At 50.4% G+C, this 16,374-nt stretch overlaps 1 protein-coding gene across 1 annotated transcript in view; it reads left to right on the forward strand.

Moving 5' to 3' along the window:
* The first annotated feature begins 6,101 nt into the window (after positions 1 to 6,101).
* The window catches only part of MMP20 (matrix metallopeptidase 20), a 44,620-nt gene continuing 34,347 nt past the window's right edge, over positions 6,102 to 16,374 (forward strand). Inside the window, exons 1-4 of the mRNA XM_046017193.1 lie at positions 6,102 to 6,227; positions 11,808 to 12,055; positions 13,787 to 13,935; positions 15,577 to 15,702. Coding sequence (XP_045873149.1) covers positions 6,102 to 6,227; positions 11,808 to 12,055; positions 13,787 to 13,935; positions 15,577 to 15,702 — 649 coding nt within the window. The remainder of the gene's footprint in view (positions 6,228 to 11,807; positions 12,056 to 13,786; positions 13,936 to 15,576; positions 15,703 to 16,374) is intronic.

The following is a 16,374-nucleotide window of genomic DNA, read 5'->3' on the forward strand; positions in this document are numbered from 1 at the left end:
CCCTCTTTTCCCCTCTCCCATTCTCAGCAGTTCAGGCACAAACAGACTTTCCTTCTTCTGCTCTCCTTTGGACCTTTCAAGACCCCTATTATCCCACTAATTACACTGTAGGATTCTTTGAGCTTACACCTGAGTCTTTCCCTGGAGGCTCTAAGGCCCTGGCAGGCAGGGACACGTTTCTGTTTACTCCCGCGCCTCCAGCACTCAGCCCGGTACCAGCATACAGAATGAGCGCAGCAGTTTTCCACCCAGTGTCCACAGGAAGAACAGATCAGTTATAAGCAAAGCGAGCCAGAGAGCCAATCGTACAGCTCTTCCGTTTCTGGATGAAACCTAATTTAAAGGCCCATCTTACGGTCGTTCAAAATTCCACTTCCTCTTTTTAAACACGTGGGGTGGCATTAAGGAAAATTTACAAGAATGGTTAAGCATAAAGCCTTACACCCCACACCACTGTTCTCAGCACCGTTTATGTCCTTCCGACTTTTCTGCCTAATGTTGGTGCTTTTCTTTAGCAATCGCAGCTCCAAGTTTGTCCAGTTCCATAGTTTGCTCTTTTGGCTACAATCACTCTTTTAATCTATTTTTTATATTTTTATTTATTTATTTATTTGACAGAGAGAGATCACAAGCAGGCAGAGAGGCAGGCAGAGAGAGAGGAGGAAGCAGGCTCCCTGCTGAGCAGAGAGCCCGACGCGGGACTCGATCCCACGACCCTGGGATCATGACCTGAGCCGAAGGCAGAGGCTTAACCCACTGAGCCACCCAGGCGCCCCTCTTTTAATATTTTATGCATTGCTATTTTATTTCTGATGACTGAATTATATAATATTGAGTTGCTATAACTTCTGTAACCACTTGCCTATTTTCAGACATTGAGGGGGCTTCCAAGTTTTTGCTCCAGGATTAGACACAAAATAAACATTTCTGTTTCTAGTCTTTCAAATGACTTTCTTAGGGATAGAATGTGACCTAAATACTGTAACCCTTTGTATAGCTCTTGGTCTGTATGGCATAAATGCTTTTTAGAAGACTCCTACCTGGGGGGCGCCTGGGTGGCTCAGCGGGTTAAAGCCTCTGCCTTCGGCTCAGGTCATGATCCCAGGGTCCTGGGATGGAGCCCCACGTCCGGCTCTCTGCTCCTCAGGGAGCCTGCTTCCTCCTCTCTCTCTGCCTGCCTCTCTGCCTAGTTGTGATTTCTCTCTGTCAAATAAATAAAATATTAAAAAAACAAAAGTAGAAGGATCCTACCTGCTTCCAAGGTGAAGGACACATTTTGGTCACAAGGAGTCAGTCCCTATTTTTCTAAGATCTTACTCCAGGTCCTCAGCCACATCACAGGAGGCCTGAACTCCCAGCACATAAAAACTGCCTCAAATGCTAAAAAGTAAGGGAAGGTCAACAGATGAATTGCGTACGAATTAAGTGAAATAAGTGGATGTGAATAAAGGGACTTGAATGTGAGTCTGTTGAAAAGTGCATTGACCGTGTATTGAATATAGTGAACAACCCAGGGTTCCCGTGTGCTTTTACTGGTGTGTATGTTGTGTGCTCACAAGTGTGTACAAACACACGTACGAAAGATCGTCTGCCCTACCTGTGCACCTGTACCTGCACCCGCCGGCAGGCGAACCCCCCGTAATTCAACACCCGCCGAGCGTCTCTGTCCTGTAGTCAGAGACTTTGGGGAGCAACCCACAAACTCCTTTCATAGCTCATTTTAAAACTAGCGGGGGCTCGGTCAGAAGGCGTGTCCATGTCCCTCACCAACCTCGTCTGTGGTGTCGGTAGGTCTGTTTTCCTCCCACCCCCCCTCCGCTCCCCCTTATCTACTGCTGCGGTAAGGTTTTTCTCTCATCCCAACAATAATTTCTAAGCATTACAAAATTGTAATATAATTATAAAATATTACGTGAATGAGAAGTTAAACAAATCAATTTTTAGGAATCCGGGGTTCAGAGTGGGCTGTATTTACTGGAGGCGCCTGAAGGAAGGATGCGGGCTGGGAGGGGCTGAGGCCAGCTGGGGACCGGCTGCTGGACGCTGGCCCCCCCGTGGGGCAGTCTTCCAGGCTGGGACTGAACTCCTTGGAAACCCAGGAATTTAATCCCTTGGGAAAACTAGATTATTAGAGATTAAAATATAAAAACCAGAAAAACAATTGGATTGTTTGCGATGAGGAAGAGCATCTCCAGTCAGAGAGCCGGGTCTGCTCATGTTCTGTGGGGCAAACAACGACCCAAAGGAGCCCTAGCGGCCCAGCGGTCTGCCGCCAGCCCCCGGGCTCCCCTGCCAAGGGCACAGGCTTTGAGCTCTGGCAGGTCTGGGTGAAAATCCTGGAGACAACACTTCGGTTAAAAAATGAGATATCGGGGCGCCTGGGGGGCTCAATGGGATAAAGCCTCTGCCTTCGGCTCCAGTCATGATCCCAGGGTCCTGGGATGGAGCCCCGCATAAGGCTCAGGGAGCCTGCTTCTCTCTCTGCCTCTCCCTGCCTCTCTGTCCACTTATGCACGCGTTCTCTCTCTCTCTGTCTCTTTCTCTCTCTCTCTCTCTCTGACAAATAAATAAAATCTTTAAAAAAAAAAAGAAAGAAAAATGAGATCTCTTAAAGTTGTTGGTGGTTGATTCCATGTCTGGCATATAATATGGGTTTAATAAAAGTTCTGACCCCTTAGGGGAGGGCTACACCCCTCTGTTTAATTCCTTATACAGGCTGATTTGAAATGCATCCTCTGAGGACAGTCTTGTTTCTCTTATTCCTGCTTTTGTCGTTCAGTCACTCATTCGGGCACTCATCTATGAACAACAAGCTCTGGGACCTGTTTTGTGCCAGACTCTGTCCTAAGTACTAGGGATAATGCAGCGGACAGAACAGAGCCCTGATCCTCATGGAAATTTCATCCTAGCGGTAAAGGACAGACAACAGGCGCCTACCCTATAGTCGATGCACACATTTAATGACCTAATGGTCTACTTTTTCCACAACGGTTATCTTAATCAACGCTCAGTTCAATGAACAGTAGTATCTTAGAAGTAAGAAAATGTCTTATATTCATTTTTTATTAGCACATCATATTTCTGGGGCAGTTTTGCAATTCGTGGCCAAAAGTAATTCTGGAGTTTCCCGTCTGTGACCTGAACTGAGTGCTGAGCACCCAAGAGCCCCTTGAATCTTCTCAACATCCTTCTGAGATAGGTTTCATCCTGCATGTGTCGAAGCAGAAGGCATTTCGGGAGGCTTCCCAGGTTGTGGGGGACATTTTCCGGTTGGGTTTTGATGTGTTCTTTTGTCACCTGGCACAGATTCCCTCTCTGGGAAATACTCCCAGAGTGCCAAGGGCATGAGGCAAAGACGGTGAGAACCAGGAGCCCGGCTGCAGCGGCCTGAGCCACTCAGTGGAAAAACTGTGCAGTGATGAGAAGCCAGGGCCCAGGAAACGTCTCTCTTGGTTTTGGTTTCTACCACTGTCAGTCCCACTGGTTCTCCCAGCCTGGTGCTCCCTGGGCTACCTTGTTTTGTTTTCCAAAAAGGAGCACCTGGGGGGCTCACTCAGTGAAGCATCTGTCTTCGGCTCAGGTCATGATCTCAGGGTCCTGAGATCGAGTCCACGTCGGGCTCCCTGCTCAGTGGGGAGCCTGCTTCTCCCTCTCCCGCTGCTCCTCCTCCTCCTGCTCCTTCTCTCTCACTCAAATAAATAAAATCGGGGTGGAGGGGAACTGTTTCTTTTAAATTAGCCAGAACTGGATTTCACAGCTAACACATCTAGAAAGTGGCCGGGTCGATGTTTGATTCTAGGTCTGTGTAAATACAAAGTCTGTGCCTCTCGTCGAAGTAAGACAAGTAGGCGGTCAGTCACTTATCTGACAGTCATTCTCAGCCCATCACAGGCACCTCAGCACCGTCTCAGAAATGAAAACATGGGACTGGATCAGTGGGGACCTGGCAAGAAGTAGCTCTGCGTGGAGCACCCAATCCTGTCACTTAAAACCTTTCTCCCTGTCTTAGTAGCATGTGGAAACTTCTGGAAAGTCTGCAGGAGCCTCTGCTTGGAGGCTCCCCACCTCCTGTCCCATGTGGATTGTTTTTCCGCAGATACGACTCGCTCTGCCGCCTTCTGTGATGTAGTCTCTCATTTCATGTCCTTCCAGCCGCAGACTGGCTTTGATAGCATCTCTATGGGCTGGAACCATCTGGATTTAAATTTAAATTTAATATGAGAATGACAGAAAGAAAGCAGACTTTGCTCCCTTGTAAAGAAGAAGAGAATCAGGGAAAGGAAACACCCGGTGGGAAATTATCAGCCTGGGTTTGTCATTCTGTTTTGAAAGGTCGAGGATGTTGCCTCACACTGGCCTTCGGTGAAATTTATTCCCACTACTGTGTAAGTGATGTATGAGTTGTCCGTCGTCAGTCTCTGCCGTTTCTGCACACTGCGACCGAGAAGAGAGACGGGGAGAGACCAGGAGAGTGAGGTCACTACAGGAATAACCTCGAATCGAGTCTAAGTGAGAAGGCAAGTCATTTACACATTTTCATGGCTTAACAAGTATTAGTAAAAAATTGTTTGCAACAAACTTCACAAATGACGTTCAAACACGCAGTGTGTCACCACTAAAACCGCGGCTCCGGATGGCAGGGCAGTATGGAACGGGTTTTGCGTCTGGAATATTCCCGGCACTGTCTGTACACTGTTTTGTCTCGTCCTAGCCCTCATGATGCCATTTGCTCAGCCAGTCCAGTGTTTTCCAACTCGCTGTGCATCAGAATTACCCGGAAGGTGAAAACACAGACCGCAGGGCCGCCTTCAGTACGTCTGGGTGGGGCTGAGGATGAGCTTTTCCAAGACGTCCCCAGGGAACGGTGATGCTGCGGGTCCAGGAACCACACTCCGGGAACCCCTGATCGAGTCAACCCTTCATCCACTGGAAGGGCATTTCTTCAGACCTGCCGGGGACCGAAGTCAGGAGCTCAGTCCAGCACTGTTCCGTAGGAGCGGAGTCTTCTGAGCACCGTGCTCGGGGCTCTCTTCTGACCGGATGTCCTCCTTTATGACAATCCAACCGAGCATGAATCTCCCCCCAGTTTACAGATGAAGACACCACAGCCGAAAGAGACCAAGTGACCTGCTCCAAGTCCTGGGGACAGGTGTCAGAACGGGGATTTGAATCTATGTCCACTGGATGCCAAGTGGTCATCAGACACCGCGTGGCATGCCCAGCTTGTCCCACAGCACTGAGGAGCTCACACGCCCGGCTGCTGTCAGTCGTTGCAGATCAAAACACACGCACCTACACACAAAACCCATGTTCAGAGAGGTTACGTGACCTGCCCAAAGTCACACAGCAAGGAAGTTCTTAAAACTGCATCTCCCTTTGGTGCCAAAGTGCTTTTCCCACTGTAAAAACCATTTCTCCGCATGCTCTCTAGATCGAGACCTGTCTTAATCAGAGCCAGGGAAGACGGGGAGCCCAGGAAACCAGAGTGCACCCTTCCAGTTGACTACGATGCATCTTGTGCGTTAGCTTGTTCGAGGCTCTTCTGACAGCTGGGAGGCTACATCCTACCCTGAGTCTGCACAGGCTAAGGCAATGTTTCCCCGATGGTTCAGGATCCTGCTCGATGCTGAGGAACGCCCGAGAGGACGCAGCAGATTCCCACTGCCCATTAAATTTGGGGGGAAGGGATTACCAGGGAGGAATTAAACTGTATCTAATCACGGACCTCTTCTGTCCTCAGAGTGGAAGAAGGCCCCACACTGAGACTCACCCAACGTTCCCATCAGATTGCGTTAAAATTAATCACGTTCACCCCAATCTGTGTAAGCAGCTGACCAACTTCATGAAAACTCAGTGTTTTTCTGCTTTGGGGACTTGGTAAATCACAAGGAATGAAGCTTTTCTCCGACTCCCATGTACCCTGGTGCTACCCCGTCATCAGGGAGAGAAGCGAGCTGTATAATTACCTTTCGAGACATGAATCATCCTTGCTCCAGGGGCCCAGACCTACAGGAGGCTATAAAAGCAGCTCGAGGGCCAAGGCCAGACGCGCACGGTCGGCCTCGCCCAGGCTGATCGCATCCCCGAGCCGCCCCGAGGAGATGAAGGTGCTCCCCGCGCCGGGCCTGGCTGTGCTGCTCCTCACGGCCCTCGAGCTGTCCGCCACCGCCCCCTCCCTGTCGGCAGCCACCCCCAGGACCGCACGGAACAACTACCACCTCGCACAGGTTTGTGAGTCTTTACACAATTCCCCCGCCCGGGCCGGAAAACCTACAAGGGTATGATGAGAAAACAAGGAAAAATCCGTTCCTGTTTTGAGATCCCGCTGAGTGGCCCGGAGCTGAGGAGAGACCTGCCCCCCGACAGCTAGGACCCGTGTCAGGTGCACGTGAGGAGAGACTGCCCCCCGACAGCTAGGACCCGTGTCAGGTGCGCGCGAGGAGAGACTCCCCCTGACAGCTACGACCCGTGTCAGGTGCATGTGGGGGTGCACGAGGCAACGGAATAAACGAGCCTCCAGGTAGCGAGTTTCCTGCTGAAACTGAAGCAACTTGCAAAACCCCCACAAGACAGAAACACCAAGTATCCGACGGCAAATGTCGGCGGAAATCAGGGCAGGAAAATAGCCCCCGGGGTGTGAGTCCCACCCTCGGGAGGCAGGTTGTCAGTGACACACTAAGTGCCTGGGGCCACCTGAGAGAGGTCGTGGGTTCACGCGTTAGAGAACGGCCCGGTGCTCAGCGCCGGCTCCATCCCAGTCCAACCTGAACCGTCTGTCCCGGGCGCCTACCCGCTCCGCCTGAGAGCCATTCTGCCCTAAACATGTTCCCAAGGACCTTCCTTACGGCCACTTGCTGTATGTTCCTCTCTGAAGGTCTCTCTGAACTGGTTGGAAAGGATGTGATACAATAATTCACATTAGAATTTTTGCAACAATTATGTGACTCCAAGTGATTCAATGTTTATTTGCTTCCAAGTGTTTGTGGTGTTTAAGGGAAGGTGACGATGTCATCTAAAGAAACCTCCCCAGGGGCGCCCGGCCAGCTCGATCGGCAGGACGTGCGACTCTTGGTCTCGGGGTTGGGGGCCCAAGCCCCGTGTTGGGTACAGGGTTACACTAAAATCTGGGGGAAAGCGTCTGACCATGGAACTCCCAGTGTTCGGGGATGTGTGCGGGTGAGACGAGTCCGGGCCGGGACCCAACGGCTGTCCGTGGACTGTGCCGCAGGCTTTCCTGCCCGCCACGCTCCACCGGTGCACACGCACACGCCGACTGCTTGCACACCCATCCACGCTCATCAGCCGGCACCCCCCCACCAGTCATTAAACATTTCACGTCAGCCCTGCTTATAAACGAGGTAGCGGATGCCAAGAACAGAGCTCTTAACCTCACCTTCTGACTACAGCCCCCTGTCCGGCAAACTAAATTCGCGGTAACATATCTCAGCACTCGGGGTCTATTTCAAACTGTGATTTTCGCAGGTACCCTGTAGCTCTGGGTCCCTTCTCCCGATATGTAATTTTCCCTCGCCTGGCGTCACGCCGCCCTGACTCAGAGGCTAGCGTCACTGGGACCTCCGGAAGGAGGGTGATGCCGAGGCCGTGACCCGCATGAGGGCGTCAAAGACTGTGATTCCTGTCCTGGTCCAGACAAACCCCAGCCACAGGTCAAACCCACCTCGCTTTCTCGTCTACATATCACCTGCGTCTACACCACAGAGGCGGAGGATGGCAGAACTGAAAATACTCACGAGCAGGCCTTCACAGCAAGAAGTAGCTGAGCCCTGAACAGTCTATGCGGGAAAGAGACAGAAAGTCTCAGGAAAGATAGGCTTGCTAGGAGTGTCTGGAGAGATGGAAGTGGCCTTGGGATGCTGGAGGTCCCTGGCGACTTCTGCTCCAAAGTAGGTCCGCTATCCTCGGGCTCCCTTACGACCTGCTCAGAAAGACCCTGGCAGAGGACCAGGGGAGCTTGGCAAACAGCACCTTCTCCCACAGCAGCCCCAGTCACCAGCCCCGGGCAGGAAAAAGGCATCCCCTTGAGCAAGCTAGCGTGATCCGAGAGTGGGCCCCGGTGACTAGAGTGAGTCCCGGTGACTAGAAAGAATTCGCGTCCTGCCCCGTGGTTTATAGGAATTCAGCAACTGCCGCCATCTGCTGTGTGCAGTTTCTCTTCTGCTCTGCTTTGGTTCCACTGTGGTTTTCTTTAGTTCCTGTGGGTGAAAGTCCAGCTTGTCCATTCGGGATTTTTCTACTTTTTGGAGGGAGGCTTGGATTGGCTATGTATTTCCCCCTGAGGACCAACTTTGCGTATCCCATGGGTTCTGAACTGAAGTGTTTTCGGATTCATTGGTTTCCATGAATTGTTTAAGTTCTTTGATTTCCTGGTTGATCCAAACTTTCTTTAGCAGGATGCTTTTTAACTTCCAAGTGTTTGAGTTCCTTCCAAATTTGGTCTTTTGATTGAGTTCTTGTTTCAAGGCATTGTGGTCTGATAACATGCAGGGAATAATCTGTCTTTTCGTATTGGCTGAGACCCAATTTGGTATTTGTGACCCAGTATGTGGTCTGTTTGGGAAAAGTCCCGTGTGCACTCGAGAAAAATGAGTCTTCTATTGTTTTAGGGTGGAATGTTCTGTGTATATCTACAAAGTCCATCTGGTCCAATGTGTCATTCAAAGCTCTTGTTTTTGTGTTGTTGTTGATCTTCTATTTAGTTGATCTGTCCAGTGCTGAGAGAGGAGCGTTAAAATCTCCTAATGTTAATGTATTCTTGTCTGATTCTTTATTTCAGTTAGCAGATGGCTTATGTAGGTGGCTGCTCTCGTGTTGGGGCATAGATATTTACAATTGTTAGGTCTTCTTGCTGGACAGACCCTTTAAGAATAAAACAGTGTCCCTCTGGATCTGTTATTGCAGTCCTCGTTTTAAATTCTAGTTTGCCCGACATGAGAACTGTTACCCAGCTTTCTTTTGAGGCACGTTAGCATGAAAACTGGTTCTCCAGCCCTTCACTGTCAGTCTGGAGGTGTCTTTAGGTTCAACAAAGGCAAGTGAAACAAAAGCGAAAGTGAACTTTTGGGACTTCATCGAGATCAAAAGCTTCTGCACAGTAAGGGAAACAGTCAACAAAACAAAAAGGCAACCCACGGAATGGGAGAAGATATTCACAAATGACACTACAGATACAAAGGGCTGATATCCAGGATCTATAAAGAACTTCTCAAACTCAACACACACAAAACAGATAATCACATCAAAAAATGGACAGAAGACATGAACAGACACTTCTCCAATGAAGACATACAAATGGCTAACAGACACATGAAAAAATGTTCAAAATCACTAGCCATCAGGGAGATTCAAATCAAAACCATAATGAAATACCACCTCAGACCAATCAGAATGGCTAAAATTAACAAGACAAGAAACAACCAGTATTGGCGAGGTTGCAGAGAAAGGGGACCCCTCCTACACTGTTGGTGGGAATGCAAGCTGGTGCAGCCACTCTGGAGAACAGTGTGGAGATTCCTTAGGACGTTAAGATAGAGCTTCCCTATGACCCTGCAATCGCACTACTGGGTATTTACCCCAAAGATACAGACGTAGTGAAAAGAAGGGCCATCTGTACCCCAATGTTTATTGCAGCAATGGCCACAATCGTCAAACTGTGGAAAGAGCCTAAATGTCCTTCAACAGACGAATGGATAAAGAAGATGTGGTCCATATATACAATGGAGTATTACTCAGCCATCAGAAATGATGAACACCAACCATTTGCATCAAGATGGATAGAACTGGAGGGGATTATGCTGAATGAAATAAGCCAAGCAAAGAAAGATAATTATCATATGGTTCCACTCATATATGGATCATAAGTGATTGCAAAGAGGACCATAGGGAAAGGGAAGGAAATTCAAAGGGGGAGAAATCAGAGAGGGAGATGAGCCATGAGAAACTATAGACCCCGAGAAAAAACGGGGCGGTTTCAGAGGGAAGACAGGAGGCTGGAGAGGGTAACGTGGTGATGGGTATTGAGGAGCCACGTGCTGTGATGAGCTCAGGGTATCATACGTAACTACGAATCACTGAACGCTGAATCAAGGAGTAATTAGGAACTATACAGTGGCTAACTGAACATAATAAAAATAAATAAATAAAATAAAATAAATGAAAAATAAAAACTTTAAAAAAAAAGATTCTCGCAAGGAACCACCACCAGGGAAGTGAGTGTCCCCGGACAGCAGGGCGGGGGTGAGGATAAGCTGACACCCCCCAGGAGCACTTGTCCAAACAAGCCAGCGCACCTCACTCCTTTCATTGTTTCCTGAACAACTACGGTCCATCCATGTGCACAGCAGAAAATGTTGGGATCTAGGAAAGGACGAAAAATAAGTCGTCACCCATAGTGTGACAACCCAGAGGTAAACAGGTCTGATACGGACCTATTTCTTTTTCACAATTACTAATTTCTCCATTACTAATGTTACTCGCGTTCATACAAACTACATGCGTTTATTATCAGTAGATCAATTGACATCAATTTTCAAGGTTAATTTGCATGTTAACCTTATCTTAACATACATGTGTAACACACAGGAGTTTAATATGTACACATTATAGTGTTTGGTTTATTTTTGGAATTGTGCTCACAATCCGTATAAAGACTTTACCTCTATATGGTCATTCTAGCGAGTGTGTTTTTCCATGATATTAAATATTTTTCAAAAATGGGATCTTAGAGGCCTAGTGTTGCTTCGTAGGAAGGCCTTATAATATATCCAACAAATCCGCTATGGTTAGACAGGGAGCTGTCAGGGCTTTATGTAAATATGCACACAGAAATCCTACACATCGTTTATATAGAAATAACGAAATATACAGTTCCTGTGATAGATGAACATTTACACACACTAAGTAAATGCCTCATGTATAATAAAAAATATAAAATTTTACGTACAATAAAACATGCATACAATTCTTCAGCTGTTCTGTGTTTCCCTGAAGTGCGGTGGACGGAAGAAGTCCCCTGGCCAGCAGCAGGCTCTGGCTCTCACCCCACCCAGGAAGTCCTAGAAAAGTGTCCTGAATGATAAATTCAGAGGTTTGAAGCCTTAATGTGCATGAGAAAAACTTATAATCTGCGGGTAGTTTTATTTGCCTCGGGGGGGACAAAGGGCCAGTCGCGGAATCTGCCCTGGGAAGACAGGCTCAAGCCCACAGTCCGCTCGGAAAGCCCGCAGGGAGCGGAATGGGCCGTCTGCCTTTGGATAAGATGAGAGGCGGCAACAGAAGGGCTCCGAGCGTTAAAATCCTTTCCATCCTGCATGATGTACGAGGAAAACATGGTACCGGGGCATACACTCGTCTTGATTTTGCAAATTGGGTCAGGATTTCAGTGACAAACGCTCTGTGGGGAAAGTGTTCACTTTAATTTAATTTTAATTTAATAAATTAATTTTTAATTAATTAATTTAATTTAATTTTAATTAAATTTAATTTAATTTAATTTAATTTAGTTTAATTTCCTTCCGTTATTTTTCCCTCTTAGAATAACTAGTCCTTTCAGGAAAACTGTAAAATGCAAGTGAGTAAACAAAAGAAACCATACAATCCCCCCACCCAGACAACCATTGTCAACAACGCGGCATGTCTCTGTCGAATCTTTCTCGAGCCGAGTGTATCTCCTTTTTTTCAAAGATGGGGATACGCAGTCCGGGCTATTTTTAGCTTGTCAGGAATATTGTTCCTTTTTCTAACGGAGGGCGAGTTTCTCGCAGACGTGTCAGCCTGCCTCTCCGTTCCAGGCCTATCTTGACAAGTATTACACCAGGAAGGCAGGGCCCCAGGTCGGCGAGATGGGGGCGGCAGGAGGCAGAGCCCTGGTCAAGAAGGTCAAGGAGCTGCAAGCCTTCTTCGGCCTCCGCGTCACGGGGAAGCTGGACCGGCCCACGATGGACGTCATCAAGAGGCCTCGCTGTGGAGTTCCCGACGTGGCAAACTATCGCCTCTTCCCAGGTGAACCCAAATGGAAAAAAAATGCTTTGACATACAGGTAATGAGATGGAGTCTTTCCAAAGTCAGAGAGAAACACCCTCTCTCCTTTCCTTTTCCTTTAGAAATACCCTCCTTCGATCCTATAAAAATCCTGACTCATCACCACCGTAAGGAAGACTTTTTAGGGCTAAGCTTTAGACTGGGGACATTGGAGGACTCGTTAGAAAATATCTCAGGGTTTTTCCAGTGGCTGGCTATTTCGGGCACAAGAAGTAATTTTATCAATCAGAGACAACACACTTGTCTTTAAAGAAAAATAACCTAGTTTAGATTACTAACCTGACAGAACCGACCAGTTTTCTTAAAACAAGTCCCTTTGTTTTATTAATTCCAAAAACAATTTTTTGATGATTTATTAAATGCCTACTCTAGACATTCGAGTTTGGAGACACAAAGGTGAGTCACTCCTGTCCCCTGACCCTCATGGCCCTTTTCGGGAGACACAGAAGCAAACAGATCCCTGCAGCCCCCTGTGACAGCTGTGAGCCTGCCGGTCCAAGCAGAGAACTGCGGTCACACCCAGAGGGGGCGCAGGGACCCACTGCTGAGCCAGCTGGCCTCCTTCCTGGGAGCCCCTGTCCACCTGCCGGTCGGCGTGGAGGCAGGCTGCACACCTGGGCCTTGCACCTGCTGGACAGATGTGGCCTTGCAAAGGGCGGCCTGCACCTGCATTTTTGCCCCGGGCCTGGCTAACGGCGAGGATTCTCCCAGGGCAAGACGAGTCCAGGCACTTGTGGCATGCAGCGGGCCGGCCCGAGAGCCAGGTCAGGCGTGGGGCCAGAGTCTGTTCTTCGGGTGAGCACATCTGGCTGAGACCCGGGCCGGAGTGAGGCGGGGCCGTCCCAGCAGTCCCCACAGGGCGGTGCCGGAGCTCCCTCCTCCCAGTGCCCAGAAGCCGGTCTCCACCCGTCTGGGGTTTTGCACCCAGTTACCAGGCGCCCCAGACCCCTGCGGGCTGGTGGCTGAACTGAGCCATTATTAAAAATTAAACCCTACATACCTGCAATGAAATTATATTTATACACCAGTTATTACATAATACATTCTGGATGTTACTTGGAATTAAAAATAAACAGCGACCCAACGTTGCTTCCGTCACTGCCCCACACGTAACTGGGGATCTGTGTTCGTGAGGCCATTCGCATTTTATGCTACGGTGGGGGCCTGTGCTACTCATGTCTTCCAGCTGTCCCCACGGGGGGGCGGTGGGTGGCCTGAAGTTTTCCCCCGTGAGAGCGTTTACAGTATGGAAATTACAAAGCCCTCACTTGGGAAGTTTTGGTCACCGACCCTGTCCTTACAGTGCAGCAGCTCAGCGGGGGGGCCTGAGTCCCTGTCCCCCATCCTGCGTCCCCGCCACCTCGGTCCGGCTCAGCAGAGGGTCCCGAGTCCCCACGGTCCGTCCAATGAGGGTCCAAGCCCCGGACCAGAGCGCCGGGGGCTCCTCTCAGCCCTGCCCGGGCGGCGACCGGCCTGAGTCCCTAAGGCAGCCGGCTCCGAGCAGGGTCATCGCTCTGCTTGCGCCCAGGAAGGTTAAGATCCGGAGTAGTCCCATAACAAGGAGAATCAAACCGTTTCAGTGGCAGGTGATTCCCGGGAGCAAATACGAAAGCAAAACAACTTGACCGTTGGGGAGAAAAATGCCCGCGTCCCCGGCTCCCCCGCCGCGCGTTCCCACCACCTCAGGGCCGGAGCGCTGAGAGGAAACCGTGTCCTCCTGTTCCCGCAGAATATCCAAATACACGCCTTCCATGCCCTCGGCGGAGGTGGACAAAGCTGTGGAGATGGCCTTGCGGGCCTGGAGCAGCGCCGTGCCGCTGAGTTTCGTCAGGGTGGACGCGGGCGAGGCCGATATCATGATATCGTTTGAAACCGGAGGTACGGGGGCCGTTCTCGGACTTTCGTGCCGACCCACAGGGGACAAGCCCCGGCGAGTTTCCTTCTACAGCCTGTAATGAGGGCAGTCCCAGGGTCCCGTTCCACAGAGAGTGGAGGCCAAGGTCATGGCAAGGTCGTGGGTATGTCCGCGCAGGACACAGGACCTGGGGCGTTCTCAGCATGTCCCGCCGTGCTGGACGGGGCAGGAGAGGGGGCTCTGCTCTCACTGTGCTGTCCCTTCAGAGACAGAGTCGTCCCATTCGCGTCCCTGTTGGCAAGGAGGCCCGTGGACCTCATCCCCATGGCGCTGCTCCCCGCCACACACCCCCTTCCATATCCGCCAGGAGCCCCCACCAGAGGAAGTCCACGCCACAGTGGCCCTGGCCACGTCCCCCTGTGGCAGCGTTGCTGTCTCGTCCATACCCTGTGGAGTCCCCGGGCCTCCCCCACCTCCCCGACCTCTGCACCCCGTCCTCGCCCTGGTGAGGCGTGGAGGCCTAACTGGGCGCAGGGCGTGGGGCAGGCTCTGAGCGCTTTTCAGAGCTGCCTGTGCAGGGAGCTCAGCCCGTCTCAGCGTCCAGGTAGCCGAGGGGAGCGAGCGTGCCCGCCTCCTCCCTCCACAGACGCCGAGGCCGGGGGTCCCTGTTCCTTCAGGTCTCGACCTTCCGGGAGTCTCAGGTCCTGGGACGTACAGGATGGGGGCGGGGGGGTGATGCAGGTCCTGGGTGTAAACGCTTCAGGGTGGCCCTGCGTATGCCCTGGCCCGGGTCGGCTTCTCTTCCCCCAAGGCTTCTACGACATCCTCATTTTGTTCTCTCTCCTCCCTTATCAAATTTCTAACAAACTGTTAGTTAAATATAAGCAAAACAGGAACATAGAAATCTCTACAGGTTAGGATTTTAGGGACACCTTTACTGCTTGCACGAGCTGATATAGGAGAGCATATCGAAATGCCCGAGGAAACTTCTCCTGGAAACCTCCCTGCGTCATCTTGTCCGGTAGAAACAGAAGGAACACGTTAGCCCCTTCGCTGCGCGTCGCTGTTTCAGCCGCAGCAGACTCCACACTCAGCCCGCCACACGCGCACACTCCACCCCGTCGGGGCTGCCTCCCACTCCTTCTGTAAGACGTCAGTAAGACACAGACATTGTAATGAAAACACCACGAAAGAGCATTTTTTCTATTTTTAATGCTAATGATGTTAGCATTAACATCATTATGCCAAATATCCCTCCTAATTTTTCTTTTTTTTTTAAAGACTTTATTTATTTATTTCTTTGACAGACAGAGATCACAAGTAGGCAGAGAGGCAGGCAGAGAGAGGAAGAAGCAGGCTCCCCGCTGAGCAGAAAGCCCAGTGCGGGGCTTGATCCCAGGACCCTGGGACCATGACCCGAGCCGAAGGCAGAGGCTTAACCCACTGAGCCCCCCAGGCGCCCGCCCTCCTAATTTTTCAATGGACAATTACTGGGTTGACATGTGAACTTCTTATAAAAATGAGTCTTGGAAAGTAAATCTTGAATGAGAAGTGTCAATGCTATTTAAAAAAGAAAGAAAAAAGGTGTCCCTTCCCTGTACTGTGAAGCCCCCAAAACTGCCAGGAGGACTCAGTGCTGTTGGTGTCTCTCCCCACCCGTTTAGATCACGGGGATTCCTATCCGTTCGATGGCCCTCGGGGGACTCTCGCCCACGCGTTTGCACCTGGGGAAGGCCTGGGAGGCGATACCCATTTCGACAATGCTGAGAAGTGGACTATGGGAACGAATGGTATATATATGCACAATTCACCATAACCTGGAAAATACTGTACCTTCTTCTGGGCCTCCACCATGGAACCCTGAGGTTCAACGTCCCAAGCCACCCTTTAACTAGGGAGGCTGGCTAGGAAAACAAGTAAGCCAAAAATCCAAAAGGGAACACCATAAGGGAAACGACCCCCCTCCCGTGTGCCGTACACTTGTCTGAGCTCTGGCTCTGGCCTCTGATCTCGAGGAGGAACGAGCCCTCCCCAGCGCGGCTCTCTTTCTTTCCGTAGCATTTACTGTCTCTTACTTGTACTTGGAAGTGAGCTCTGTTCCGAGATGACTGGGGGGGATCCGTGCTCTCCAGTGAAAGGTGACGGGAATGGGTTTTAAAGTCCCAGGATCTCATGCCCGTCTGATCCGTGTCTCACGGCCCCCGGTAGCTGTAATTAGGCCCTTCTGTATCCCAGGCCGCTGACAAGGAACAAAATGGATTGGTTGACATTTCCAGCCTTCCCCACTCCGAAGCCCCTTCTAGCCGAGGGGGGGGAGCACCAGGGAATCCTCAGCACCAGAATAACCCACCAGCCTCTGAAAAATCTGCTTAGGAAAAGAGAACAAGTTCACTGTGATTGGGGCATCCATTCTCCTGTGAAGACGGAAGACACTGAAAACAAAACCCCAAGTCGAGGTGGTC

Source organism: Meles meles, chromosome 8 (assembly GCF_922984935.1).
Source record: "Meles meles chromosome 8, mMelMel3.1 paternal haplotype, whole genome shotgun sequence".
NCBI classification, from domain to species: domain Eukaryota; kingdom Metazoa; phylum Chordata; class Mammalia; order Carnivora; family Mustelidae; genus Meles; species Meles meles.